Source organism: Triticum dicoccoides, chromosome 3B (genome assembly GCF_002162155.2).
Source record: "Triticum dicoccoides isolate Atlit2015 ecotype Zavitan chromosome 3B, WEW_v2.0, whole genome shotgun sequence".
Lineage (NCBI taxonomy): Eukaryota > Viridiplantae > Streptophyta > Magnoliopsida > Poales > Poaceae > Triticum > Triticum dicoccoides.
Genome location: NC_041385.1, coordinates 261,956,856 through 261,977,445, shown reverse-complemented (window position 1 = coordinate 261,977,445; position 20,590 = coordinate 261,956,856). Strand labels below are relative to the sequence as shown.

General features: G+C 41.7%; 1 protein-coding gene across 1 annotated transcript; it reads left to right on the top strand.

Annotated features, from left to right (window-relative positions):
• The first annotated feature begins 14,832 nt into the window (after positions 1-14,832).
• LOC119275841 (hydroxyproline O-arabinosyltransferase 3-like) lies at positions 14,833-18,559 on the top strand. The gene is made up of 8 exons (XM_037556767.1): positions 14,833-15,423; positions 15,937-16,004; positions 16,351-16,552; positions 16,717-16,814; positions 16,915-16,984; positions 17,092-17,163; positions 17,361-17,474; positions 18,210-18,559. The coding sequence occupies exons 1-8, from the start codon at positions 14,986-14,988 to the stop codon at positions 18,273-18,275; spliced, it is 1,128 nt and encodes a 375-aa protein (XP_037412664.1). The 5' UTR covers positions 14,833-14,985; the 3' UTR covers positions 18,276-18,559.
• Positions 18,560-20,590: the final 2,031 nt, after the last annotated feature.

Below are 20,590 nucleotides of genomic sequence, written 5' to 3'. Positions count from 1 at the left end.
AACATTATATTTCAGGTAATCCTATCAATGTTAAAACTAATATTATTGAAACCATAACCCCTGAGGAATACATAAGATACACTTTCCTGAACGTTCCAGACTCCAAAAAGGCATCGGTACATGGTACGGTAAGTAAACCGACTCCAAAACAACTCTAATGGCAATTTTTATCAGTTTTGGATTATTTAAAGATTTTAGGAAGAAAGAAGTAGTCCGAAAGGGACACGAGGCTCCCACGAGAGAGGAGGGCGCCCCCCCTGTAGGGCATGCCCCCTGTCTCGTGGGCACCTCGTGTGCCTCCCGGACTCCATTTTCTTGTATGTTACGTATTTTGGTCGGTAAAAATTCATTATATATACTCCCGAAGGTTTTGACCACCGTATCACGCAAATATCCTCTGTTTTTGTTTCGAGTTGTTCTTGTTGCAGAATAAAGCAAGATGTCTTCTCAGGAATCAGTTGGGGAGAGCCGGGTGTCTCACCCAATGCCAGGTCCAGGAGCAAATAGCGATGCCTACCAATTTGGACCATCAACGGAGGATGAGATGGAGGCTGATTTGAAAAGGATAGATGCCATGGAGGAAGATCAAGAAGTTACCTCTCGTCTCCAAGAAGAATTCACTATGGGGGAACTACCTAGCCTGGCTGTCCCTACTTCGGTCATTCCTTCCAACCCTATATTTCTTTCTTATGAAAATATGAAAAAGAGTTTTTCTTGTTCTCCAAAAGCTATGCAGCATCCTTGGGTAAAAGGAGCTTTGTCCGTTACGGGCAAGCTCCGTAAAGAAAATATGGACCTCAAACAACAAGTAAATAAGCTCGAGGAGGAGAACCGTATCCTGAAGGGCATCATCGCCAAGAAGATCATAACACCAACCGTGAAGAAGGAGAAATAATCACATGGGTATGGGCACTCCCCTTGGCAACTGCCAAGCTTGGTGGAGGTGCCCCAGTATCGTATCACCATCACACTCCTATTTTTACCGCTTTATTTAGTTCGATCCTTTTAGTAGTATCTTGATCTTTTAGTAGTTGAAGTTTTTGTTATCAAGTAGTTTTGAGTTTTGCTTTGTGATCTCTTTATGTAATCGAGTCCGTGTGCTATCTATAATAAAGATTAGTGTTGAGTCAAGGGCTTTGCTATGTTGTTGTGATCTTGAGAAAGTAGAAAGAACAAAACAGTTCATATTGATCTTATGGATAGTGATAACTTCACACATAGAAAGTATGAGGCATAAAAATTGTTGAGAGTTGATGAACGTAGCCTTGGTCATCGTTGCAATTAATAGGAAGTGATAATGAAAGAGGGGTTCACATATAAATATATTATCTTGGACATCTTTTATGATTGTGAAGCACTCATTAAGTATGACATGCTAAAAGAGTTGACGTTGGACAAGGAAGACAACGTAATGGTTTATGTTTTCCGACATCTCAGTTAAAGTATATTGTCATTGACCTTCCAAACATGTTGAGCTTGCCTTTCCCCCTCATGCTAGCCAAATTCCTTGCACCAAGTAGAGATACTACTTGTGCTTCCAAATATCCTTAAACCCAGCTTTGCCATGAGAGTCCACCATACCTACCTCTGGATTGAGTAAGATCCTTCAAGTAAGTTGTCATCGGTGCAAGCAATAATAATTGCTCTCTAAATATGTATGACTTATTAGTGCAGAGAAAATAAGCTTTGTACGAACTTGTTGTGGAAGTAATAAAAGCGACGGATTGCATAATAAAGGTCCACATACAAGGGGCAATATAAAGTGACATTCTTTTGCATTAAGATTTTGTGCATCAACCCTAAACGCACATGACAACCTCTGCTTCCCTCTGCGAAGGGCCTATCTTTTACTTTATGCTTGAGTCAAGGTGATTCTCACCTTTCCCTTTTTATTTTTATCCTTTGGCAAGCTCCTCGTGTTTGAAAGATCATGATACATATATCCAATTGGATGCAAGTTGGCATAGGCTATTATTGTTGACATCACCTAAAGGTGAATATGTTGGGAGGCAACACAATAAGCCCCTATATTTCTCAGTGTCCGGCTGAAACTCTATAACCACAAGTATTGCGTGAGTGTTAACAATTATACGGGACTACGAGATAGTTGAGTATGTGATCTTGCTGAAAAGCTCTATTATTGACTCTTTCTGATGTTACGATAAATTGCAATTGCTTCAATGACTGAGATTATAGTTTATTAGTTCCCAATGAAGTTTTTGAACCATACTTGACATTGTGAATTGCTTATTACTTGAACATAGGAAATCATATGACAAAATCCATATATGTTGCTGTTATTAGAATGATCATGATACCCTCATGTTCGTATTTTATTTTTATCGACACCTCTATCTCTAAACATGTGGACATATTTTTTGATTTCGGCTTCCGCTTGAGGACAAGCGAGGTCTAAGCTTGGGGGAGTTGATACGTCCATTTTGCATCATGCTTTTATATCAATATTTATTGCATTATGGGCTGTTATTACATATTATATCTCAATACTTATGGCTATTCTCTCTTATTTTACAAGGTTTACCATGAAGAGGGGGAATGCCGGCAGCTGGAATTCTGGCTGGAAAAGGAGCAAACGTTGGAAACCTATTCTGCACAACTCCAAAAGACCTCAGACTCCACGAAACAACTTTTTGGAATTAATAAGAATTTATGGGCAAAAATAGGCCAGGGGCCCACACCCTGTCCAGGAGACAGGGGGGCGCCCCCCCTAGGGCGTGGCCCCCTATCTCCTGGGCCCCCTGGTGGGCCTCCGGCGTCCATCTTCTGCTATATCATCACTTTCCCTCTGGAAAAAATCGTGGGCAAGCTTACGGGACGAAACTCCGCCGCCACGAGGCGGAACCTTGGCGGAATCAATCTAGGGCTCTGGCGGAGCTGTTCTGCCGGGGACACTTCCCTCCGGGAGGGGGAAATCATCACCAACGTCATCACCAACGATCCTCTCATCAGGAGGGGGTCAATCTCCATCAACATCTTCACCAGCACCATCTCCTCTTAAAACCCTAGTTCATCTCTTGTATCCAATCTTGTATCAAAACCACAAATTGGTACCTGTGGGTTGCTAGTAGTGTTGATTACTCCTTGTAGTTGATGCTATTTGGTTTACTTGGTGGAAGATCATATGTTCAGATCATTTATGCATATTATTACCCCTCTGATTATGAACATGAATATGCTTTGTGAGTAGTTATGTTTGTTCCTGAGGACATGGGTGAAGTCTTGCTATTAGTAGTCATGTGAATTTGGTATTCGTTCGATATTTTGATGAGATGTATGTTGTCTCTCCTCTAGTGGTGTTATGTGAACGTCGACTACATCAAACTTCACCATTATTTGGGCCTAGAGGAAGGCATAGGGAAGTAATAAGTAGATGATGGGTTGCTAGAGTGACAGAAGCTTAAACCCTAGTTTATGCATTGCTTTGTTAGGGGTTGATATGGACCCATATGTTTAATGTTGTGGTTAGGTTTACCTTAATACTCCTTTTTGTAGTTGTGGATGCTTGCAATAGGGGTTAATCATAAGTGGGATGCTTGTCCATGTTAGGGCAGTACCCAAGGGTCGGTCCACCCACATATCAAATTATCAAAGTACCGAACGTGAATCTTACGAACGTGATGAAAACTAGCTTGACGATAATTCCCAATGTGTCCTCGGGAGCTCCTTCTTCATTATTAGAATTTGTCCAAACTTATCCTTTGCTACATAAAGGATTGGGCCACCTTGCTGCACTTTATTTACTTTATTTACTTTTTGCTCATTACTATTTATCTTATCACAAAACTATCTATCACCTACTATTTCAGTGCTTGCAGAGAAAACCTTACTGAAAACCGCTTATCATTTCCTTCTGCTCCTCGTTGGGTTCGACACTCTTACTTATCGAAAGGACTACGATAGATCCCCTATACTTATGGGTCATCATTCACCCTCGGGGCTGAGGGTATGTACCAGTAGCTATGTGTTTGATCTCTCTCTCTCGTGTTCTCTCTATGGCACGATCTTGATGTATCGTGAGCTTTGCTATTATAGTTGGATCTTATGATGTTTCTCCCCCTCTATTCTCTTGTGATGAATTGAGTTTCCCTCTTGAAGTTATCTTATCGGATTGAGTCTTTGATTTGAGAACACTTGATGTATGTCTTGCCGTGTTTATCTGTGGTGACAATGGGATATCACGTGCCACTTGATGTATGTTTTAGCGACCAACTTGCGGGTTCCGCCCATGAACCTATGCATAGGGGTTGGCACACGTTTTCTTGACTCTCCGGTAGAAACTTTGGGGCACTCTTTGAAGTACTTTGTGTTGGTTGGATGAATTTGAGATTGTGTGCGCATATCGTATAATCATGCCCACAGATACTTGAGGTGACAATGGAGTATCTAGGTGACATTAGGGTTTTGGTTGATTTGTGTCTTAAGGTGTTATTCTAGTATGAACTCTATGATGGATCGAGCGAAAAGAATAGCTCTATGTTATTTTACTACGAACTCTTGAATAGATCGATCAAAAAGGATAACTTTGAGGTGGTTTCGTACCCTACCATAATCTCTACGTTTGTTCTCTGCTATTAGTGGCTTTGGAGTGACTCTTTCTTGCATGTTGAGGGTTTGTTATATGATCTATCTATGTAATTATTGTTGAGAGAAGTTGCACTAGTGAAAGTATGAACCCTAGGCCTTGTTTCCTATCATTGCAATACCGTTTACGCTCACTTTTACCATTAGTTACCTTGCTGTTTTTATATTTTCATATTACAAAAACCTATATCTACTATCTATTTTGCACTTGTATCACCATCTCTTCGCCGAACTAGTGCACCTATACAATTTACCATTGTATTGGGTGTGTTGGGGACACAAGAGACTCTTTGTTATTTGGTTGCAGGGTTGTTTGAGAGAGACCATCTTCATCCTACGCCTCCCATGGATTGATAAACCTTAGGTCATCCACTTGAAGGAAATTTGCTACTGTCCTACAAACCTATGCACTTGCAGGCCCAATAACGTCTACAAGAAGAAGGTTGTGTAGTAGACATCAAGCTCTTTTCTGGCGCCGTTGCCGGGGAGGTGAGTGCTTGAAGGTATATCTTTGATCTTGCAATCGAATCTTTTTGTTTCTTGTTTTATCACTAGTTTAGTTTATAAAAGAAAACTACAAAAAAATGGAGTTAAGTTTGTCTCATACGCTTCGTCTTTTTAATATTTTTCGTGAGTTTGATGAAAAGGAAAATTGTGCTCAAGTGCTCGAAGAAGAAATCTATAGAATGTTTGATACTAAATCTTTGAATGATGAGCATGATTGCAATGTTGTTAGTATGAATTCCTTGAATATCCATGATGCTAATGATATGCAAAGCCACAAGCTTGGGGAAGCTATGTTTGATGAATATGATATTTTTTGTCCCCCAAGTTTTGATATGCAAAGTTATTATGATGAAAGCATGCCTCCTATTTATGATGATTATATTGATGAAAGTGGGTTTGGAAGAGTGTCAACTTTAGGAAGTAGTGATACCACTATTTTGGAGGATGTTGAATCTTATTGTGATGAACATGAAAGTGGATTTGGAAGAGTGTCAACTTTTATTTAGTGATGATTCCACTATTTCGGAAGAGGTTCCAATTGATTATGAGAACAAAGTTGCTATCTATGATGATTATTGTGATGACTTGTATACTATTAAGAATAATGATAACCATGAAACTTGTCATCATGATTTTAGTTTTCAATTGGATTATGCCTCACATGATAATTATTTTGTTGAGTTTGCTCCCACTACTATTCATGAGAAGAATTTTGCTTATGTGGAGAGTAGTAAATTTTCTATGCTTGTAGATCATGAAAAGAATGCTTTAGGTGTTGGTTATATTTTTGAATTTATTCATGATGCTACTGAAAATTATTATGAGGGAGGAACATATGCTTGTAGGAATTGCAATAATATCAAGTTTCCTCTCTACATGCTTCAAGTTTTAAACTTATGCTTGTTTTGCCTTCCTATGCTAGTTGATTATTGTTCCCATAAGTTGTTTGCTCACAAAATCCCTATGCATAGGAAGTGGGTTAGGCTTAAATTTGCTAGTCATATGCTTCATGATGCTCCCGTTATGTTTCAATCCTTATTTTTTATGTGAGCATCATTGCCATCATCATGCCTAGCTAGAAAGGCATTAAAGAAAAGCGCTTGTTGGGAGACAACCCAATATTTATCCTTACTGTTTTTGTGTGTTCACATGATTATGCTACTGTATTAATCATGTTTTATAGCTTTTGTTTCAATAAAGTGCCAAGTAAGACCTTTAGGATAGCTTACGGTGATAGTTGTGTTGATCTTGCTGAGAATCAGAAACTTTTTCACCCAGTAAATTAGTTTTGTTAATTCACAAAAACGTGATTATGATCTGATTCATTTTTCTATGGATTGGTACACAAATTTCTTAGGACTTCCTAATTTGGTAAGATTTTTGGGGTTCCAGAAGTATACGTTTGATACAGATTACTACAGACTGTTCTGTTTTTGACAGATTCGGTTTTCTATGTGTTGTTTGCTTATTTTGATGAATCTATGAGTAGTATCCGAGGGTATGGACCATAGAGAAGTTGGAATACAGTAGATATTACACCAATATGAATTTAGAATGAGTTTATCATAGTACCTAAGTGGTGGTTTTATTTTCTTATACTAACGGAGCTTACGAGTTTTCTGTTGAGTTTTGTGTTGTGAAGTTTTCAAGTTTTGGGTAAAGATTTGATGGACTATGGAATAAGGAGTGGCAACAGCCTAAGCTTGGGGATGCCCAAGGCACCCCAAGGTAATATTCAAGGACAACCAAGAGCCTAAGCTTGGGGATGCCCCGGATGGCATCCCCCCTTTCGTCTTCGTTCATCGGTAACTTTACTTGGAGCTATATTTTTATTCACCACATGATATGTGTTTTGCTTGGAGCACCATTTTCTTTTGTTAGTATTTGCTTGCTGTTATTTATATTAATGTTTTGCATCTTTATTTTCAATAAAAATGTCAAGGATAGCCTTTACCATGCTTATTTTGCTAGTATACATGTTGCTGTTTGAAAACAGAAAGTTTACCACTGTTGCAAAAATTCCCTAGAAAAGTTAGAGAATGGTATAATGTTGAATTTTTTTGCATATTGAGCTCTGATAAATTTATTACGGTGGAAATTTTCTTTCATAATTTTTGGATTTAGGGAAGTATGATGAATCTTGCATTCTTTACAGACTATACTGTTTTGACAGATTGCTGTTATGTTTGCATTGTTTGCATATGTTTGCTTGTTTAATGATTCTATTTGAGGATAGGAGTGTTAAATATGCACAGACATTTAGTATGCAATGTTGAATAATAATTTAAGTGATTTGTTACAGTAGAAAATGATAATGTTTTGCATTGGTTTATACTAACCTATCTCACGAGTTCTTGTTGAGTTTGGTGTGGATGAAGCCTTTGATAAAAAGAGAAATCATGATATGAGAGGAATTAAGGAGACACAAAAGTTCAATCTTGGGGATGCCCAAGGCACCCCAAGATAATATTTCAAGAAGTCTCAAGCATCTAAGCTTGGGGATGCCCCGGTAGGCATCCCACCTTTCTTCTTCAACAACTATCGGTTAGAATCGGTTGAGCCTAAGTTTTTGCTTCTTCACATGAGTTGTGCTATCCTTGCAATGTCATTTTATTTTGTTTTACTTGCTGTTTGAATACAATACCAAGATCTGAAATTCTTAAATGAGAGAGAGTCTTCATATAGCTACATAATTATTTAGCTAGTCATTGATCATATCTTGTTGGAGTAGTTTGTCATTTACTCGTGTACTTCACTTATATCCTATGAGTAAATGGTTGATTGAGTTGATTGTCATAAATCTGAAATTTTATATGCCTCATTTGCTTATCCCATGGGGAGTAATGACTTCACATCTAAGAAGTAGAGGTTGTAAATTTATTAGAGGTTAGCAAGCATTGTATTGGTCATTTGAACAATTCATGAAAGAATATTGAAGGAAGAGAGATTTTGCATATAAATATACTATCTTAGACATCTTTTATAGTTGGGAGCACTCATTAAGTATGACATGCTAAAGAGTTGGTGTTGGACAAGGAAGACAACATAATGGGTTATGTTTTCCGACATCTCAGTTAAAGTATATTGTCATGGGTCATTCAAACATGTTGAGCTTGCCTTCCCCCCTCATGCTAGCCAAATTCCTTGCACCAAGTAGAGATACTACTTGTGCTTCCAAATATCCTTAAACCCAGTTTTGCCATGAGAGTCCAGCATACCTACCTATGGATTGAGTAAGATCCTTCAAGTAAGTTGTCATCGGTGCAAGCAATAAAAATTGCTCTCTAAATATGTATGATCTTTTGGTGTGAAGAAAATAGCTTTATACGATCTTGTTATCGAAGCAATAAAAGCGACGAACTGCATAATAAAGGTCCATATACAAGTGGCAATATAAAGTGACGTTCTTTCACATTAAGATTTTGTGCATCCAACCCTAAAAGCGCATGACAACCTCTGCTTCCCTCTGCGAAGGGCCTATCTTTTTCTTTATGTCTTTTACTTTATGCAAGAGTCAAGGTGATCTTCACCTTTCCCTTTTTCATTTTATCCTTTGGCAAGCACTTTGTGTTGGGGTGATCCTGATTTATATATCCAATTGGATGTAAGTTAGCATGAACTATTATATTTGACATCACCCAAAGGTGAATACGTTGGGAGGCAACACTATAAGCCCCTATCTTTCTCAGTGTCCGATTGAAACTCCATAACCATTAGTATTGCGTGAGTGTTAGCAATTGTAGAAGACTATATGATAGTTGAGTATGTGGAGTTTGCTATTCCTGAAAATAATATGAATTGCAATTGTTTGATGACTGAGAATGAAGTTTGCTAGTTTTCAAGAAAGTTTATGGTATATACGTTAACATGTGAATTGCTTGTTACTTTATCGTGAGAAGTTTTATGAGATGAACTACTGTTATGACATATTTTCATGCTAGAAAAGGTGATTGAAATTATCATTGATCAAACTTGTGCACCTTCTAGCATTCACACTTCATAAATTCTTTCTTTATCATTTACCTACTCGAGGACGAGTAGGAATTAAGCTTGGGGATGCTGATACGTCTCCAACGTATCTATAATTTATGAAGCATTCATGCTATTTTATTATCTGTTTTGAATGATTACGGGCTTTATTATACACTTTTATATTACTTTTGGGACTAACCTATTAACTGGAGGCCCAGCCCATATTGCTGTTTTATTGCCTGTTTCAGCGTTTCGAAGAAAAGGAATATCAAACGGAGTCCAAACGGAATGAAACCTTCGGCAGCGTTATTTTTGGGAAGAATATCATTCTGGAGACTTGGAGTTCATGTCAGAAGATCCTCGAGGAGGCCAGGAGATAGGGGGCGCCCCCCTACTGGGCGCGCCCCCCTGTCTCGTGGGCCCCTCGAGCACCTCCCGACCGACGTCTTTCGCCTATATAAGCCTATGTACCCTAAAAACATCGAATATCAAGATAGATTGGGAGTTCCGCCGCCGCAAGCCTCTGTAGCTACCAAAAACTTCTCGGGAGCCCGTTCCGGCACCCTGCCGGAGGGGGAACCCATCACTGGTGGCCATCTTCATCATCCCGGCGCTCTCCATGACGAGGAGGGAGTAGTTCACCCTCGGGGCTGAGGGTATGTACCAATAGCTATGTGTTTGATCTCTCTCTCTCTCTCTCTCCCTCTCTCTCTCTCTCTCTCATGTTCTCTCTATGGCACGATCTTGATGTATCGCGAGCTTTGCTATTATAGTTGGATCTTATGATGTTTCTCCCCATCTATTCTCTTGTGATGAATTGAGTTTCCCTCTTGAAGTTATCTTATCCGATTGAGTCTTTGATTTGAGAACACTTGATGTATGTCTTGCCGTGTTTATCTGTGGTGACAATGGAATATCACGTGCCACTTGATGTATGTTTTGGTGACCAACTTGCGGGTTCCGCCCATGAACCTATGCATAGGGGTTGGCACACGTTTTCTTGACTCTCCGGTAGAAACTTTGGGGCACTCTTTGAAGTACTTTGTGTTGGTTGGATGAATTTGAGATTGTGTGACGCATATCGTATAATCATGCCCATGGATACTTAAGGTGACAATGGAGTATCTAGGTGACATTAGGGTTTTTGTTGATTTGTGTCTTAACGTGTTATTCTAGTATGAACTCTATGATGGATCGAGCGGAAAGAATAGCTCTATGTTATTTTACTACGAACTCTTGAATAGATTGATCAAAAGGGATAACTTTGAGGTAGTTTCGTACCCTACCATAATCTCTACGTTTGTTCTCCGCTATTAGTGGCTTTGGAGTGACTCTTTGTTGCATGTTGAGGGATTGTTATATGATCTATCTATGTTATTATTGTTGAGAGAAGTTGCACTAGTGAAAGTATGAACCCTAGGCCTTGTTTCCTATCATTGCAATACCGTTTACGCTCACTTTTACCATTAGTTACCTTGCTGTTTTTATATTTTCAGATTACAAAAACCTATATCTACTATCTATTTTGCACTTGTATCACCATCTCTTCGCCGAACTAGTGCACCTATACAATTTACCATTGTATTGGGTGTGTTGGGGACACAAGAGACTCTTTGTTATTTGGTTGCAGGGTTGTTTGAGAGAGACCATCTTCATCCTACGCCTCCCACAGATTGATAAACCTTAGGTCATCCACTTGAGGGAAATTTGCTACTGTCATACAAACCTGTGCACTTGCAGGCCCAACAACGTCTACAAGAAGAAGCTTGTGTAGTAGACATCACCCAGGGGGGTAGGCGCGCCCCATGAGCTTGTGGGCCCCACGCATCTTCGTTTGACTTAATTTCACTTCCATAATGCTCAAATATTCACAAACCAACATATAGCCACCCGAAACACTTTTTCCGTTGCCACAAGCTTCTGTTCTTTCGCGATCTGATCTGGAGGCCTTTTCCGGTACTCTGCAGGAAGGGGAATCGATCACGAGGGCTTCTACAACATCCTTGCCGCCTTCCGATGATGCGTGAGTAGTCTACCACAGGCCTACGGGTCCATAGCTAGGAGCTAGATGACTTCTTCTCTCTCTTTGATCTTCAATACCATGTTCTCCTCGATGTTCTTGAAGTTCTATCTGATATAATCTTCTTTTGTGGTGTGTTTATTGGGATCCGATGAATTGTGGGTTCATAATCTGAATATTCATGAGAAGTAATTGAGTCTTTTTTAATTTTCTTATGCATGAATGTTATAGCTTTGTATTTCTCTCCGATCTATCTGTTTGGTTTGGCCAACTAGATTGATTTATCTGCAGTGGGAGAGGTTCTTTGTGATGGGTTCAATCTGGCGGTGCTATATATATCCAATGACAGAAGGGGACAAGACACATATTTGTATTGTTGCCATTAAGGGTAAAATGATGGGGTTTACTGATATTGATTGGGTTTACTTTGTCTACGTCATGTTATCTTCCTTAAGGTGTTACTTCTTTTTTTATGAACATAATACGATAGATGCATGCTGGATAGCGGTCGATTGGTGGACTAATAATAGTAGATGGAGGCAGGAGTTGGTCTAGTTGTCTCGGACGTGATGCCTATATACATGATCATTGCCTTGGATATCGTCATAACTATGCGATTTTCTATCAATTGTCCAACCGTAATTTGTTCACCCACCGTATCCTATGTGTTCGAGAGAGAAGCCTCTAGTGAAAACTATGGCCCCTGGGGTCTACCTTAATCAAATTATAAAACTAAATTCCTTTGCTGAATTTTTTTTCTTTCATTTTGTTTTGCAATTTATCCATCTACCTATACAAGACTTGATGCTTGCAAGTAACGAGTTCAAGGGAATTGACAACCCTCTTGTCAGCGTTGGATACAGGTAGTTGATTTTGTGTGTGCAAGTGCTGTTCACGAGGCTTTGTGTGATTCTCCTATTGGTTCGATAAACCTTGGTTCTCACCGAGGAAAATAATTATCTCTACTGTACTGCATCTCGCCTCCTCTTTGAGGAAAATCCCAGCGCATCTCACAAGTAGCAAAGGACGAGGTGGACACAGCCTATGTCGCGGCGGTCGGGGACGGGCTGGACGACATCTAGGACGGTGGGCCGGGACTGACAGTGAGGATGTGAAGCAAGGGTGGTGAACGGCGAGGGCTCGGACACGGGGAAGATTTGAAGGAAATATGCCCTGGAGGCAATAATAAAATTGTTATTTTATATTTCCTTATTTCATGATAAATGTTTATTATTCATGCTAGTATTGTATTAACCGGAAACTTGATACATGTGTGGATACATAGGCAAAATACTGTGTCCCTAGTAAGCCTCTACTAGACTAGCTCGTTGATCAAAGATGGTTAAGTTTCCTAACCATAGACATGTGTTGTCATTTGATAAACGGGATCACATCATTAGGAGAATGATGTGATGGACAAGACCCATTCGTTAGCTTAGCATTATGGTCGTTCAGTTTTATTGCTATTGCTTTCTTCATGTCAAATACATATTCCTTTGACTATGAGATTATGCGTCTCTCGAATACCAGAGGAATACCTTGTGTGCTATCAAACGTCACAACATAACTGGGTGATTATAAATATGCTCTACAGGTATCTCTGAAGGTGCTTGTTGGGATGGCACAGATCGAGATTAGGATTTGTCACTCCGTGTATCGGAGAAGTATCTCTGGACCCTCTCGGTAATGCACATCATAAGAAGCCTTGCAAGCAAAGTGACTAATGAGTTAGTTGCAGGATGATGCATTACGTAACAAGTAAAGAGACTTGTCGGTAATGAAGATACCGACAATCGAATCTCGGGCAAGTAACATACCGATGGACAAAGGGAATAACTTATGTTGTCATAACGGTTCGACCGATAAAGATCCTCATAGAATATGTGGGAGCCAATATGAGCATCTAGGTTCCGCTATGGTTATTGACCGGAGAGGTGTATCGGTCATGTCTACATAGTTCTGAAACCCGTAGGGTCCACACGCTTAACGTTCGATGACGATATTGTATTATATGAGTTATGTGATTTGGTGACCGAATGTTGTTCGGAGTCCCGGATGAGATCACAGACATGACGAGGAGTCTTGAAATGGTCGAGAGGTAAAGATTGATATATAGGATGATGGTATTCTGACACTGAAAGTGTTTCGGGAAGCACTGGTTACTTATCGGGTCACCGGAAGGGGTTCCGGGCACCCCCGGCAAAAGATATGGGCCTTATGGGCCAAGAGGGAAAACGCATCAGCCACAAAGGGGCTGGTGCGCCCACCCCTCGTATGGGCTGGTCAAATTGGAGAAGGAAAGGGGAAGGAGGAAAGGAAAAAGGGAATAGGATTCCCCCTTCTCCCTTTTCCCTTCCTACTCCGAATAGGAATAGGAGAGGGGTGTTGGTCGAATTGGGAGAGGACCCCAAGTAGGATTCCTCCTACTTGGGGCACCCCTTGGCTGCCTCTCTTCCCATCAAACCTATATATATGTGGGGAGGGGGGCACCTACAACATACAGCATCAACTGTTAGCCGTGTGTGGCGTCCCCCTCCACAGTTTACACCCCCGGTCATATTATCGCGGTGCTTCGGTGAAGCCCTGCGCAGATCACATCACCATCACCATCACCACGCCGTCGTGCTGACGGAACTCATCTACTTTCTTGACATCTTGCTGGATCAAGAGGACGAGGGACGTCATCGAGCTGAACGTGTGTAGAACTCGGAGGTGTCGTACGTTCGGTACTTGATCGGTCAGAGCTAAAAGAAATTCGACTACATCAACCGCGTTGTCAAACGCTTCCGCTTGCGGTCTACGAGGATACGTAGACACACTCTCCCCCTCTCGTTGCTATGCATTTCCTAGATAAATCTTGCGTGAGCGTAGGAATTTTTTTGAAATTGCATGCTACGTTCCCCAACAAGATCGGAGGGAGGCAGGAGGAGGCGGAAGAGTTTGATGGACTTTGTGCAATTTATGGTGCGGTAGTCCTATCGGGTTCGACTTGACGGACGAACCTGGGCATTCTCATATCCGCCCTACATTTGGGCTGGATATGAGTGGTGCCGGCCAGCCTAGACGTTTGGGGCCCGTTCGAGGTGCCCGTCTATGTTTTTTTTGACCGGTCAAGGACCGGCCCGTCCGTCTGGACATTTGAGGCGGGCTTGAGGCGCCGGCTGCAGATGTCCTAAACAGGATTATTTCCCTTTGAATGCAAAATATGCTAGTAGTACTAATTCTTTTTGAAAACCTTGTTTAGAGAGGTTTTCCATAGCAAAAGGAAGTACACCTTTGTAATATATCAGAAATATTAACATAAATATAAGAAATTTATAATAAATCATCGACAATTAATATGCATCAGAGGGAGAGTAATGAAAATCGATCCATTTGCTTGCGTAAATTCTGATGAGCAGTAGCATGACTTCCGATGAATGAGACAAGCAACGGGCCCTCGTCGATCGCTGTAGAAGGTACAAGCCGGCCCATACCTGCAGTTGGGGTCAAGTCAACCCGCCGCACGGAGAGCGCAAACACAGAGTTGACACAGTGCACAGACGACGTTTTCTCCATCCCCTTTCCTACCGGCGCGCACGTTCCTCATCGTCACCGACCTGTTGGCCCCACCTTCATCTGACACGGCGGGTCCACCTGATAGTGGGCATCCCAGGACACCCCGCTCATCTCTTAATTACCGTGATGCCATTTGTTCTTTCTTAATTTTGTTATTCCCGAGAATGGCTACCTCGCTTCCGTCGCAAGTCCCGACCGAGCACTTTGTTTCTTTTCCATCCTTCTCCGCTTCTCCCTCCCGTCACCGATCGATCCCAAAAGGCAAAACCCCTACCCACTGATCCCAAACCCACCGAGCGGGCGAGAGAAAGAATCTCTGGAGAGCGATGCACGCGCCGGCGAGGAAGGGAGGGGGCCGCGGCCCGGTTGCGGCGGCGTTGCTGCTGCTGGCGGCCGGGGTGTTGGCGTTTCTGATCTCGTACAGCGTGCTCGCCATGGTGCTGCGAGGCGGCGGCGGTGGCAACGGAGGAGGAGGAACCGCGGGGGTCAGGGACCCGGTGGTGCGGATGCCGGAGTGGATGCGGGCGGCGGGCGGCGCGAGGGGCCGGAGGCGGCCGTTCCACGTGGCGCTCACGGCCACGGACTCCCCCTACAGCAGGTGGCAGTGCCGGGTCATGTACTTCTGGTACAAGCGGATGCAGGCGCGGCCGGAGGGCGCCGACATGGGCGGCTTCACCCGCGTGCTGCACTCGGGGAAGCCCGACGGCCTCATGGACGAGATCCCCACATTCGTCGTCAACCCCCTCCCCGCCGGCAAGGACCGTGTAAGTACGCCACGACTGACTCTTTTTTTGGTCTCCTCCTCGCTCTCTGTTTCGGTTTGTTTGTTTGTTTGTCTGTCTGTCTGTCTGTTTGTTGTGCAACGTGGGGCGTTGTGGGGGCTACGTTTGCAGACGGGCAATGTCTTTGGGATTTTAAGACGACGAGATAAAACGAAAATCGGTGCTTCGCTTCCGACTTGCAGCTGCAAAAATCAAGTGATTATTAGTATTTCTTTAACTAGTCTCTGTTAGGTTGCTGTTAAAGGTCATGAATTTCGCATGTCGAATTTTGTCTGCACTTGAGAATCCCTTTATACCGTAACTCGCCACCCGCTCTCTCTCTCTCTCTCTCTCTGACCATGTCCTGCTTTCTTGCCTTCCCTTAGCACTGTATTTGCCCTGTCAGTTTGAACTTTATTTCCTTCGTTCATGTACACCCAGTTACAGTTACTGGGGGAAGCAACATCAGTTTTGAAATGCTCCGTAGGTTTGATTATGATACTGTCTGCACTGCAGGGCTATATCGTCCTAAACAGGCCATGGGCATTTGTACAATGGCTGCAGCAGGCAAAGATTGAAGAAGAGTAAGTAAAGACTGATATGCCCTTTTGGTTTCGATACTTTCAGTATGGTTTTAACTTTTAATCTTCCACAAGCTACTTTATGATTTGACATCCAGACATCCATGATTAACCAAAAATAAGCCAAACAAGAAAAGTTGTTGCTGGTGTTTGGATGTAAGATGGGACAGATATTTAGGCACATTCATGCCTACTCCCTCTGTAAAGAAATATAAGAGCGTTTAGATCACTAAAGTAGTACATAACATGGATTTCTCTCTCTCTCTCTCTCTCTCTCTCTCTCTCTCTCTCTCTCTCTCCCTCTCCCTCCATGTGTTTATAACTGTTCTGTTCTGCTTGAATGTCACAGGTACATACTGATGGCGGAACCAGATCATATATTTGTGAAACCTTTACCAAATTTAGCTTTTGACAATGATCCAGCAGCATTCCCCTTCTTTTACATCACACCATCCGAACATGAAAAAATTATCAGGAAATACTATCCTGAAGAAAGGGGTCCAATCACAAATGTTGACCCTATCGGGAATTCCCCTGTAATAATTAAGAAGGTAATTCACTGTTGTTAACTTGGCACTCTATAGACTGCAGTCTCATGGATGAATGAAGCTCCATTCCATTTATTTGGTTTTGCATGACTTGTGTTTCAGTTACCGTTTTGGTTAGTCATTTTACTGAATCTAACTTAATCTCTCGTTATATGAGGAAAGGATAGACACTGCTTGAGAAGATTGCTCCCACATGGATGAATGTATCACTACAAATGAAAGAGGATCAAGAGACTGATAAGGCTTTTGGATGGGTTTTGGAAATGTCAGAATTATCTTTTCTTGTGTGTGAATTTGATAAATGCATTTTCTCATTGTTACTTTGTTATAAATCCAGTTTTTTGTTATTTTTCTTTGGCTTCTAGGTATGCATATGCTGTTGCCAGTGCATTGCATGGGGTTCAACATATCCTTCGTAAAGATTTCATGATCCAGGTGCTGAAGCTGTTTCTGATTTTCTGACGACAATATACTTGCGCACTAAAAGCAACGTGCTTGATTGACATGATTAGAGCTATTACTGACACCCCTTAAAAATGCAGCCACCATTTGATAAGAAGCTCGACAATACATTTATTATCCACTTCACCTATGGATGTGACTATACACTCAAGGTATTTATTGGGGCCTACTATTCATAAGTCTGATTCTTTTTTATAGATCTCATATTCATATGAAATGAATATGACTGAGGGTAGAAAGTAAAGACCCCGTTATTTTCTCTCTATTATGTTACTAAACATAAGGCTATTCGGTCGATCTTCTGGCCATACCACAAGGTATTTGACAATATCCTGTCAAACAATTTCAGGGCGTACTGACATATGGAAAAATTGGTGAGTGGAGATTCGACAAGAGATCATACCAAGATAGGCCACCGCCAAGAAATCTTACATTGCCCCCTCCAGGAGTGCCAGAAAGCGTGGTACGTTTAGCAGCGAATAAATTGAAAAATTATGCAACAAGTTTATTATGATTTTTAAGATACGGAGTTATTGTTTATGTGTTCAACGTTTACAAGAAACAAGTAGAGTTTCATATTATTGCATTCATCTTCTATTTGATTTGAATAAGTTTAGGTAACAGATTAATACAGTGAAGGAATTTTATTTACTGCTGCTGTTTTACTATATGCTATGATGATTAGCTTAATGTGAGTTGGTAACTGTGTGTTAGCCATATTTTCCCCCCTATATCAAGCCGAAAATGTTTCCAAGACTGGGATTTGGAACTTTTAAAAGTGACCACTGAAACTGGCGTAATTTGATTAATTGAGATGAATATGATTGCTAGCATGGTAAGTCTTGGCATACATCAGCTGTGCTTGGGATCGGAAGCTGGAATGCTCTGCGATGTTTTCTATTTAAGCGCTTCTTTCAAGATTAGTGAACCCTTGCGATGATGTCCCTGACACTTTGAATGAAAGTTTCTTACATCACCACTGTTATCTATGGACTGAAAAAGTGTGTGCATTTTCATCCAGTGGTCAATGGATGGTTTTGAAATCATTGCTTCTTGACAATGCTGGTTCTCAATAAAAGTCATTAATCATGTTGAATTTAACAAGGATCGTTATTCCTTTTTAATATCAGGGTAGTATTTGTATCTACAAAATTTGACCACTATCCTTCTGTGATTGCCTGGTCTATTCTCCTTGCAGGTTACACTGGTAAAAAGGGTCAATGAAGCTACCGCAAACCTTCCTAGGTGGGATGATGGATTATAATCTGTGTGGACGTCAAGTATCCGCCCCCCTTAGGGGTATACATCAGAAATACAGAAGTAGATAGTTTTTCTTTCATATTTAGGCCCTGCTAGGAACACAGGAATTTTCCCGATTCCTGCAGGAATTAACTCTTTCCAGTGAATTATCTGAGATCCAAACAGAGCCTTACAGAAAAGAAAAAAAATAATATAGCAGCCCATTTCCTTTATCATTTAAAGGTTATCTTGTAATTTTTTCTGACTGGTAAGATTGAAATATAGTCTCATGCGAGCGCAGTTTGATTATAGATTTGCTTGATTAGAATAAACGACCCGTTGGTTCAACTATACCATCATCTAAGGAACAGAATCCATTGCGATGTACTGGTGTCTGAAATTTGTTAGTGCTGTTGGCATATCTGAAACTGGAAGGAAGCAACAGGCGTGTCATGTTCAGCTTGTGCATTTCAGTGCCGTCTGTCAACGCAAGGAATCTGAGCGAAGTCATGCCAAGCACAAGAACCTCATGCTACCAGAGAGACGCATCGGACAACCTACACAAACAGTATCAACAACTGGAGGCAAAGCATCTACTGCTGTGCTTCAAATGATCCAGCCGGACCAACAGTCCAAACCCAACTACACCTACCAGTGTCCCAATCGCAGAGCATGGTACTTAGGCCTTGTACAATGCTAGGTGCTTAAGGAGGTGCCTAGAAAAATAAACCACTTTCTTTAAGTTAAACGTCTATCCTGTACGAATAGTCACCGGTGCTTAAAGAAAACCTAGTTTATTTCTCCAAGCACCTCCCATAAGCACCTTGCATTGTACAAGGCCTTACAGTGTCACGTTGTAACGAGGTCTATGGCGGTGACATGTAGCGCTGCTGCGTTTAGGGATGCAAGCGACCGTCCCATGTATCCCCGAAACTAGCAAATTAGCTCCCTCTGGCCTCCACCCTTCCTCACTTCCATTTTCCTCCTCCCCAACCTCTAAGCTTCACCCTTCTCCCATCCCTCTGCCACTCGTGTACGACTTGCCGCCTCACGGCCTGCAGCGCGACACCGTGCCTGACTCTGTCCACCGCATTCGGCGTAGCATCACTACTGGAATTTCCGAGTTTGCCGAGAACTGTAGAAACTCACTGAAAGTTGTTTTACACTCGGCATACTGTTTGCCGAGTATAGTTCTTGGCTAAGGATACTCGGCAAAGACTTCATCAAGCACTGAACAGGGACTCGACAAAAAAAATAAGGGACTTGACGGACCGTACGGAGACGGCGGCTGCCACATGGCAAACGACTTTGCCGAGTACTGCACGCAGGTACTCGGCGAATTTGAAAGCCCAGGAGCGAGGCACGTCGCCTGAAATATTTGCCGAGTTTTGCTCAACAAATCTCGGCAAGCCCTATCTTTGACGAGTATTGTTTTGCTGAGTGGGCCCACTCGGTGATACCGTGCCCAGGCAAGCCCCGGCTGCCATGTTTGCCGAGAGCCATGTCCTTACACACGGGAAAGTTCGGACCACGCTACCAGAGAAGGACACGTGGCTTCTTCGCCGAGCTTTGCTCTTGGCAATTACGTTTTATCGAGTGGTGTACTCGACAAAGATGAAGTCATGTTCTGTTTTATTTGTTTTTGCATCAACCCTGCAACAAAAGACATACAAACAGTAAAAATTTGTCCGCAGACAGTACCACAACATGGCAATGCACAAGAAACAAGTTCAATGTTCTTCATCAAATTAGCTAAAGCACCATAACAAGTCCCAAGTGTTCACCAAACTAATTAAAGCATCACAACAAGTCTAAAGTTCTTCATCAAACTAACTAAAGCATCATTACAAGTCTCAAATAGTCACTAAAACCTCAATGTGACCCATTTGTGTTACATGGACCACACAAGCATCAAACTAAGAAAGATCACAAGTAGGACAAAGAGGTTATTCATCCACCTCCACCCAATCTGATTTCTCTCTACTGAGAGCAAATACGTGGAGTAAGCATGCTCTGCCTTCTCTCTAGTACCATACCCTTTGTAGCAATCTGTCTTTGTAACGTTCATGGCATGTTTTCCATGAATCATAGACTCATGGATGTCTACCTGAGTACACCACATACCACCTCATCTACAGAAGGGAGAATAACAAAATTTCAACACATAGCAAAGTGTTAGAAAAACACATGCATGGAGACATATATAAACAATATAAGGCTTCATGATTCATATACCAAAAGCATGAGAAGTTGTCATCCGAGTCCACATCATCATTTACATAAGTACAAGATCGTGAATTTCATTGAGAAACACCATGAGAAACCACCTAAGGCCGTTGC

Coding starts and splice junctions, on each gene's coding strand:
- LOC119275841 (XM_037556767.1), top strand. CDS start 14,986: ATGCACGCGCCGGCGAGGAAGGGAGGGGGCCGCGGCCCGGTTGCGGCG. Junction 15,424..15,936: donor TCCCCGCCGGCAAGGACCGT/GTAAGTACGCCA, acceptor TCTGCACTGCAG/GGCTATATCGTCCTAAACAG. Junction 16,553..16,716: donor CCCCTGTAATAATTAAGAAG/GTAATTCACTGT, acceptor AGGAAAGGATAG/ACACTGCTTGAGAAGATTGC.